The 10328-nt window shown below is 36.6% G+C and overlaps 1 protein-coding gene across 4 annotated transcripts; it reads left to right on the top strand.

Annotated features, from left to right (window-relative positions):
- Positions 1-3128: 3128 nt before the first annotated feature.
- LOC148279288 (death-associated inhibitor of apoptosis 1-like) lies at positions 3129-10082 on the top strand. 4 transcript variants are annotated; one of them, XM_088230181.1, is made up of 3 exons: positions 3350-3473; positions 7112-7318; positions 7972-10082. In XM_088230181.1, exon 3 carries the CDS (start codon positions 7999-8001, stop codon positions 8917-8919), a length of 921 nt encoding a protein of 306 aa, XP_088086307.1. In that variant the 5' UTR covers positions 3350-3473; positions 7112-7318; positions 7972-7998; the 3' UTR covers positions 8920-10082. The 4 variants fall into 4 exon arrangements, with proteins under 4 accessions (XP_088086306.1, XP_088086307.1, XP_088086308.1 ...); XM_088230182.1 differs by having other exon boundaries at positions 3367-3466; XM_088230180.1 differs by lacking the exons at positions 3350-3473; positions 7112-7318 and adding an exon at positions 3129-3256.
- Positions 10083-10328: the final 246 nt, after the last annotated feature.

Here is a 10328-nt window from a genome sequence, read left to right as displayed (position 1 = left end):
GGTGGTAGCGTCGCATTTCTCTGATTTTGCAACAGAGAAGGGAATATAAAGTCTAGGCAATGTTTTGAGTTTGTCCAAATTTTTGTAGACAAGGACTGGATTCAACCCCTAGGGAGCTGTTAATATTAACATATTACAGAATGGTGAATGTTACAGTGGCCACTCAAACCAGCCAATGACAGGTCATAAGCCCTGTGGATGCCTAGACTTTTATATTTCCTTATGTAAAATGTTCTTTATGTCTGTTGTAATATGTTCAAGTCTAGGCATTTACAGGCATTCGGACTTTCATATATTAATATTGCAGATATTTAAACTTGCTTTTGGTATTTGAGAATGACATTAAAATTGATATATTTGGGTAAATAATAAGAACTTGTATATTTGTTTTATTACATAATATATAAGTTTTCTGGGGATCAATATTTTTTACAAATCTTTTCAAAGATTGCGAAATATTTTCTGATGATCGGGTTAGTCCTTATTTCCTATCTATGTCCATTTATTTTAGAATTTAAAAACATATTTTTAATGTCAAAGTATTAATAAATAGTGCGTACTTTTTATATTGGTACATTGCAACGTTTTTAGATTAAATAAATTTTTTAAAACTGCCACTGTCTAGTTTTATTTATATGTGCAAATATTTTATTTCACCGCGAAATCCACCTCCTTACTGCCTACTAGTAATCCTGTAATACAAACAGTTGTACAAACTAAAATTTGGGCTTCGTATTAAAAACATAACAAAAAATATTGCAATGAATGTAGCATTCTTAGAGAGAATTGGAAAAAAACTCAATTTAGATTTAAGTAAATTAGTATTCCAATCGGTTGTAATGCCACACTTGAACTATTGCTCAACTGTCCTATTTTTTGGAAGCGATACAGAATTAAAAAGAATTCAAGTTTCACAGAACGGGACAATGGAACTGGAGAGTGGTATTAAGGTTTGGTCCATATACCAGGATTAAATAAATGTTAGAGAAATCAAATATCCTGAATATTAAACGGGATTCTGTTCAATTCTCTGACTTTTATTTATAAGTTGAAAAATGGACTATCCTGGGTACACTATGAAAGGTATACAATACAATATAGATTTCCACAGTTATGGAACCAAACGTGAAGGTTATTTCAGGCATCCTAAGGTGAGACTGACCGGAACTCAAACAACCTTTACTTACGCAGTGCAGTGCCCCACAAATGATGTGCTTACCTTACTTAGCATTATTTTAGTAATCTCGAAATTAAAGCTAAGTGAGGTAAGCTCATCGTTTGTGGGGCACTGAGCACTTCGTACGCTTCTACAAAACAATACTATCTCTGTGTTGTTTTGTTTATTCATTTATATACTGACTCAATAAGCGTGTAAACTATACCTACATTGAAGAAAAATTGCCATGGAGAGTTGCCAAAAAGTCTCGAGGAAGTTAGAAGCATCTCTGTTTTGAGCGAAATTTTATTTGCATATTAGGGATAGAGATACTTAATTTGTTTGTTATGTAGTTTTTAGGATAAATTCAATTTAGGTCTATTTTGTTAAATTATGAATTAATCATATTGTTGTAATAGTAAGTAAATTGAAGTTAATCTGTAAATTTACCATCTAAATAAATAAAATAAAATATATACATAGTACATAACCGTTTTAAAATACTTACATACGAATACCAATGTGTAGAAGATATTAAAAAAATGCAACTAAAAATATTTTAACTTAGGTATGTATAGCATATGAAAAAAAAATGGTATATGAAATAAATCTTTTAGACATAAATAAAAATGCTGTTGGTTGTCTAATACATATTATAAACACATCCTTAAGGAGTATAAATACATTACATAAAGCAGGATACTTTGTACTGTAGCCTTTGTAAAAAAGTATTTAAAGTCGATTGTATATTGTCGACAGCAATCAATCACAGCATAAGACAAGTTTAGATTATTAGACACTTTAGAAGATAAATATAAAAATGTTTTTGGTGAAATGTTGGCAATCAGATTTGTTCAACATTCAAATTATACTTTACAATGATAAAGTTCAGTGCTATGGGAAATTGGATGTAAAAATGATTTTTTATAGGAGTATGTGGCTATATCAAAGTTTCTCAAAAATGTATACTTTTTTTATAAAAATAAACTACCCGCTTTGAATTACGTCTCAAGTTCTTCCTAATCAACCGATCAACTGCACCGTTGGATAAATTTTCAGTTTCCAGGAAGACAAATCACCAGTCGGGACTCAGGACAACTAGTGACGGCACGGGGGGAGTAATTTCAAAATTACTTATCTTTAAATAATCAAAGCGATGATAATATGATGCATAAAGATAGGAAAAAAAAAGATTTTGCCCTGTATAATGTGTAATGTTTTTTTTTTTTGTTTTTACTAGCAATGTTTGAATATATTTATTGCCAAATGGCATATCTAAATGACTTAGGCGGTGATGTTATATACGCTACCTACGATAGATTGTCTTATATTTTCATACAATATTTTGAGTTTGTTTAAATGACCTAAATTGTTTTCAGGCATTGCCTAATAGTATGTGAAATAATAAAATATAATGAATCTCTTGACCGCAATAAAAGGTTTCGCTATTTAACTTTACTAAAACCAACAGATGGGAGAATATTTAAAAAATATGTAGGTCAAAACATAAGCAAAATGTTGAATGGTACACCAGTGAGTAAAGTGGCGAAAAGACATAAGCCCTATAAATGCCTATACTTCCATATTTTCCTCTTTAGAATGTTCTCCATCTCTGTTGTAATTTGTTAGTTTGAAAAAATATATGTTTAAACGTCGAAGTACTCATACAGCACATCTAATTTTCTTACCAGAAATTAAAAATAGAAACTCACTTTCTCCTCGCGAAAGGATTTATTTGTTAAAAAGAGGGAAGATGTTTTTGTATTTTTTTTTAGAAAATTAGAGAATTTTTTAAAATAAAAAATTACGTGTATATTTTTTATATCTATTGTCCGTTCCAGCATTTTATATTTTTCTTTATCATTCGAGATTGAAATTTGAAACAATTAGCCCCTCTTACGGGTAATAGAACGTTTTCGCTGCTCTATGTGTCGCTACTGGCTGTATGAAGGAAGTATTTTTTGCTGCGTTTGTGGCTCTATGGTTGCCCTTGCGTCTAGTGCGATTTCTGCGTGTGGATTATGTTTATTTTTTAAGTTACTGTACATAATATGTTTTTAGTCACTTTAAATACTCTATAACTCATCACCTTTACTATACGTAAGTTTGAAATATTTTTATATTCATATTAGATTTAGGCTGCTCGTTCGTGCTCAAAATTGTTGTGAAAAGTAGCAGCTGTTCTCGAAATGTAGTCTTCGTGCTCGCACAATGGCGGTCGCATTTGTTTTTCATTTTGTTTGTGTATTATTTTGCGGATAGCGTTTGTTCGATTTCTGATATCTGGCATCCGGCATCCTCATTTCTCCCGTAATACGTATGCAGTTTTAGCTTCGTAGATTCTTTAATAGATTCCGTCATTAACAAATTGTTGACAAGGAATTTCAATTACCGCACTGATAAGCAGTAAATGCTCATCCCGGAGTTATTCTGTTTAATGATGGTTTTTCTCATTCATTAAATTATTTAGTAATTTGTCATCATTTTCGATTTTGTTTTATGGACATTTTACGTTTTTATTTTGTTTTAGCCTTATTTGTGTATAATAATCATCATCATCCCCTTTCCGCACCCAGTGGTGCTTAGGGCACTGCATTTGTAAACAAATGCGCCCCTATTTTGTTCATCCGTAACATGTACGATAATAGTAAATATGTATCTCTAGTTTCAGAATTATTTTTTTCTTAATCTCTTTTGAAATGGCTTCAGAGTTTGTCGATAGCTAGACTTTATAAATTGTAAAAGATAAAATGTTACAGCTGAACAAATAATCTAAAACAAATAAATACAACACTGATCTTTAAAATTGTAACGTCAAGGGGTGAGTAGTGTGAAACGTTTTGCAGCATATTTTAGTTTTATCGTACGTAGCACTACTATCGAGTAGTGTTAGTGTGTACCGATTAAGAGTAGTAACACATTTCTCGTAAAACCGGTTTGCCGCGCGACATTCCACCACATGGAGACTTGTCGCTTAACTCGGCCCGCGCTCGCTCGTCCGCGCGAGGGGTGGGGAGGGAGGTTAGGAATGTCGTAATGACGCAGCGCGCCGCGGGCGTAGTTCTTCTCGGGAAGTGAGTGCATTCCTATTTATGGAAATCTGCTTTTCACGTGACTTGTGCTCGCTGAATCCGCTTAATGTGTACCACTTGATCCATTATTATCAAAACACAAGCCCCCCCCGTCGCTTCACCGCACCTAATTGATAAACAGACTCAAAGTTCGTAATATGGAACGACGGTCACTATGTTGTCGGCTTGTCGCCAATCGCTGACAAACTCACAACTTCCTCGACGCGTAACTTTTAACTTTAGATGAGGTGAACTTTAGGTACCGCTACATTGCCCAAAATTTTCCCTTTCTATTATTTTACATGTCATTTGGTCTATTTTTCCTCTTCTGGTATAATTTATTGCAGAAATGCAAGACGGGTGATTATAAGAATTCTATAAATGACCGCTGTATACTTTTGAATTCTTAATCCCGACTGTTTTTGTACCCCGATTTGATTGTGTTATACAATTGAAAGTACCGAGGTTTTCACTTTTAACATTTTATTATTTTTTTTAAAAATTGGGTGATAACTATACACGGTTTTTCAAAGCCAGACCGCGAAACTTCGGAGGAACACTCCTCGTGATAAGCTTTAAAAAAATTCTAATAATTTTTTTTTCAGTCATTTGAAAAAAAAAAAATTAATCTCAAAATGGAGTAAATCTTTAATTTCTCAGACTAGCATCCCTTTCGTAAACCCCTACCCCACCCCGACAATAAAAATGCGATAAAAACGTATTTGACCAACGAAGCGATACGCACCAGATGCGGCCGAGTAGGAGAGGGGTAGGGGTTTGTGGAGGGACTGCTTGTCCGAGAAATTAAGGATTTACCACATTTTCAGATTACAATTTCTTTTTTTTTTAAATGACTGGAAAATTTTTATTAGGATTTTTTTAAAAGCTTACCATGAGGAATGTTTCTCTGAAGTTTCGCGGTCTGGCCCTGAAAACCGTGTGTATAAATGCCATTTCATTTATTTTTTTACTAAACTACAGAAGTTATTATTTAAATATATAATTAACCCCTTCATCCTGGATGTTCATTTAAATATACACCAATTTAAAGATTTATTTTCTCCAGTACCTACTGACATTTTAAAGTAGCTAGTTAATTTTTTAACTACTGATATGTCACTGGTTTTTTCTGCGTCAGTTGATAGTCAGCATTACACGGAAAAGTTTGTTTTTGGTTTGACTAGTTTGTTTAGGAGTAGATTCAGATCTGAACAGGTTAACAGAAAATCCTAAATATGTTATTATGATATCGCATGTGCAAAGTGCATTGAAAATATCAACAATAGGGTATTTTTACACATCGGGAATAACATTTTTAAAAAATATGCAGTCGAACTTGGTTATTACGAGAAAGATGGGACCGGCATTATATACCGGCACATTATACCAGAGAAAGGTTTTTTCTTTAAATCCAATCGCCATTGCATATTGTCATTAAGTAAACAAATACATACGTATAGTTCATGCAGATAATTAAAAAATAAAACTATTAAGGAAAATTTTAATAAATGTTTGCAAACATACTACTTTCTTAATTTAAAATGCAGATAGATAAACATTCTTATTTTTCCACAATATTTACTCTGTGGATAAGAAGATTTTAATTTTTAAAAGATTTAATTTCACAAATAATTGCCACTTTTTCATGAATTGAGAGACCCTTCCTCTTGTTAGTGGAGATGTTTGTAAATCAATGGTAATTTTTACATTCAATGGTCTGACATCACCCGCTGGTATTATTTATTACGCACTGTCCATAAAACATTTTAAGAATATGAAAGGTTTTCTAAAAACCCCTGATTTTGCAATGTTGTTGGGGAAAACACCAATTAGGTACTCAGACACTTACATAGTGTCATAAACGTCATCCGATCCCGATGCCCAGCGTCTTCGGCCCCAAGTTAGCCGCCCATTTAGATTGTATTACTCTAGTTCTTATTTTTAAAATTATGTTTCATTTTATTTATTTATTTTGGTTCACAAACAATAAACAATACATACGACATTGGTATAATAATCACAAATTGTTATTTAAGATATTGTTAATAAATTATAATATAATTGATGTTATTTTACATATTATGTGAACCACAGCATGCAAAATTATTTTTTTAATATATATATTTTTTAATTTGCTAGCTTAATTGAATTCTATGATTGTTATAAAAGTTATTCCAATAAATTATTACTAACAGGTTATTACAAATTATTTTACCTAACTAACATAAGTGACTATTTGATTTTATAAATTGCGTTACAGTTTTCCTATAATTATTTCATGTATCGTCAAAGATATCAATATCAGCATTACTTTCTACATTATTATCTCAACATACGAGGTAATGCATTAAAGTGCGCCATATTATTATCGAAGGTTGGAAGATAAAATGTTGTGTACGATCTCAATCGCCGACTGGGGACATTCGGGGGTGCATTCTCTAAACAAAATGCAGAATCAACATTACAATGAATTATAATAAAGATATATCAAGTCTAAAATCTGTCTCCTAAATTCCAATTTATCTAGGCCAAAATGTTCTAGGCGCCGATCACGAGACCGAGGGTACTGCGGTACTGCCCGGATTACATTTAAATATTAGGATATGAAGAATTTTTGTTTTGCACAGATTTATGTAATCTGGTGACCAGACTACAGATCCAAATTCCAAATTACTACGGACTAATGAATTGTATAAACAAATTATCGATGATACAGATTTAAAAGGTTTACATATTCTGAATATAAATCCTATCGGTATGTCCGGGAAGTACCTCTTTATAAAAGTGAATAAATGTATGGAGAAAGTCATAAACTAAAATGTCAATGAATTTTTCCTCGTTCCATCCGAGATCTCTCATTATAACCAAGTTCGACTGTATTTAGAGCGGAATTTTACTGATGAAACTACGAATGTATTTGAAATAAGTTTTTATTTAAAAATTTTGAGTTTAAAAATGAGCGCATACTAAACACCTCGCAGTTGGCATCACATCATTTTGACGTCACACGTTATGACCACCGACTGGACTCCTAATAAACATTGCATACACGTTTATTCGTCCCACAAGGTGCAAAACGTCTCGTTTCTTGGTAATTCAAATTATGCATATTTCTAGCCTTTGTAGAAAATTTTAATACCATTGTAATTTTTTGCTTTTTAAAACAAAAAAAAACATACCAAAGCCCCTATTGGTCAACGCATCCTACTTGGGTATTATTTGTGTTAAATCTATCTATCTGAATGTCTCATTATTATTATTATTTATAATAATAAAAATACTTTATAGTTTTATTCCACTGTTATTTATAATTATTTTATAAATTTTTTACCAGTGACCGGGTTTCGTCGTGACCAACATCGTCAGACTGGTGTCGGTCACGACGAAACCCGGTCACTGGTAAAAAATTTATCAAATAATTATAAATAAAAGTGGAATAAAACTATAAAGTATTTACCAAGAAATGTCAGTAGAAAAACTCAATTACTATTATTATGGATAACTTATAATATAGTATCATTTTTGTAAATAATTACCTCGAGGGCGCTTTTTTAAAAATAAAAATAATCATTCCCCTACTACTGTAAGTCGGTTCTTAATAATCGGTCTGAAGTACTTCACAATTATCAAACCTTCAGGATCACCAGAATTAAACCGCTCTTATTACGATGGATTAATGGATCCGGTAATGACCTTAACCCAACATTAATAGCCTTAGTTGATGAGATGTTTTCTCTTTCTCAGTGTCGTCCTCCGATAGTGGAGATTCCTATGGCCGCCCCCCAGCTGCAGAGGAGGCCCGCCCTGCGCGGCCCCCCGGGTAAGGTCGCGCTGGCCGTCCTCGCGCGCCCCGCGGGGCCCGATGCGCTCGACGGCGCCGGCGACATGCGGCGCGAGGATCAGCGCCTGCTGACGCTGCGCGCCTGGCCCGTGAAATTCCTCGCGCCCGAGGCGGCGGCGCGCAGCGGCCTGTACTACGCGGGCGAGCGCGACGCACTGCGCTGCCACTTCTGCGGCGTGGAGCTCAGCCAGTGGCGCGAGGGGGACGACGTGGAGGCCGACCACGGCCGCTGGTCCCCCGCGTGCCCCTTCCTGCTGGGCAAGCCCGTGGGCAACGTGCCGGCCGGCCGCGACGAGTGCGGCGCGCTGGCGCCGCCGCGCGCTGCGCACCCCGCCTACATGACGGAGGCGGCGCGCCTCGCCTCGTACGCGCAGTGGCCGGCCCGCATGCGCCAGACGCCCGCCGCGCTCGCCGACGCCGGGTTCTTCTACACCGGCAACGGGGACCAGACCATCTGCTACCACTGCGGCGGCGGCCTCAAGGACTGGGAGGACGAGGACGACCCGTGGGAGCAGCACGCGCTGTGGTTCGACCGCTGCCCGTACCTGCGCGCCATGCGCAGCGACGCGTTCGTCCGCGGCGTGCGCGGTGAGCCCGCGCCCGCCGCCGCGTCGCCCGCCGCCGCGTCGCCCGCTCCCGCCGCCTTCGCGCCCCCCGCCGAGCCCCCGCAGAGGGACTCCGCGAAGGCGGACTCGAGCAAGCTGTGCAAGATTTGTTACAGCGGAGAGTACAATGTGTGCTTCGTGCCGTGCGGGCACGTGGTGGCGTGCATGAAGTGCGCCATGTCCGTCACGTCGTGCCCCATGTGTCGCCAACCTCACACGGGACTGGTGAAACTCTTCTACTCCTAACCGAGAACCCTAACATTGTGATAATATATTGTATAAAGTGTGATTTTTCATTTCCTACGGATGGGTATTCCCTCACTCCTCCGATATAAAACATTCGAGTCTGAATAATAAAAGTTAATTCCAAATCTCGTACGAGGCCAGGGAGTAACCTGTCCAGTGTAAATAATTAAAATGTACATCGGCTCTAAATTGATCCATCTTTTATATTTATAATATTTATTTAGTATCATGCACTGTCTTAGTGGATTGAAGATCTGCAGGCTATGTGTCGTACCGTACTCGGCCGCCCGTTGATGGTAATGGTATTTTGTTTGTATTAGAAACAGCACACAGAAACGTGTACCTTGACATTCCCTCGTGTGTACCTTGGGTCTCCTTAATTAAAATTATTTGCCTTATTCTAAGGAGAGTCTTCCACGTTGCAGAAACTTATATTTGTAAAAATAAAACGAAGAAGGAATGCACCAAAGATACAAATAATAACACGTTATGTCACTTTTGTCGAGAATGTGTTATTAAAGCTGTAGTATGTAAAGTACATTATCGTTTCCCCGCTTTTTTATCATAGATTTGTTTTGTAATTTGTAATAGTGAGTGTACTATGAATGCAACTAGTTTACTTAGGTAACCCAATGTGATAGTATTGCATCTGACAATGCACCTGGAATCATTTGGCACGATCTACCCGCTGTATAAAGTAATAAATAGTCTCGACAGAGTGTCCCGACATGATTTATTTGTTGTATTTTTTTTTAACATGAACAAAATGTATTCCTAATGCCTCGTGTTAGTTCACTCTGTCTCGGAATATCGCGATGGCGTACGATGTTTGCCATGGTGATGAATTTGTATATTATAATTCTTATCCCGTCTCACTTTGTATTTTGTTCATTCGGGGAAAGCGGATGATTTTAAGCAAATTAAATTATATGAATGAACTTCTAGTTTCTCTTGTTCCCTGCCGTGTGGTCGGTCCGAGGTGAAACTGCGTCGCATCTCGGCGGATAGTTTGCGATATGCGTTTGTGCGTGTGACGAAGCCGAGTGTTGAATCCTTTTTGTCTCTTCAGACCGGCTTCAGATCTTTATTGTATAATAATGTGACCGTCACTGACTTGTCAGCTCAACTATTGAAAACATCAAATATACAACATTTCTACCAAACACTGCTTTTTATGTTATGTTCCCACCCACAGAACCACAATACATTCTACACTAGCTGAAATCAGCGGATACTCATTTACAAATACCGGCTACTACTGAGGAAATGCTGACCATAATTATTTATTGACTGGCCACAAAACTTTTATTATCTAAATATAATATTATGGGCATGCGAGCGCTGTCTTCATCATCACAGATTGGAAGCTGAAGAATGAGCAGTTTTGCATATTATGCTGATAGTCATCT

This window comes from Micrasema longulum, unplaced genomic scaffold, assembly GCF_059751315.1.
Source record: "Micrasema longulum isolate JH-2025_06_02 unplaced genomic scaffold, ASM5975131v1 h1tg000739l, whole genome shotgun sequence".
NCBI lineage: Eukaryota > Metazoa > Arthropoda > Insecta > Trichoptera > Brachycentridae > Micrasema > Micrasema longulum.
The sequence above is the reverse complement of the archived record's forward strand: the minus strand, read 5'-3'. Positions and strand labels throughout refer to the sequence as shown.

Bases quoted from the DNA above. Each gene is read 5' to 3' on its own strand.
- LOC148279288 (XM_088230180.1), top strand. From the start codon at position 7,999: ATGGCCGCCCCCCAGCTGCAGAGGAGGCCCGCCCTGCGCGGCCCCCCG.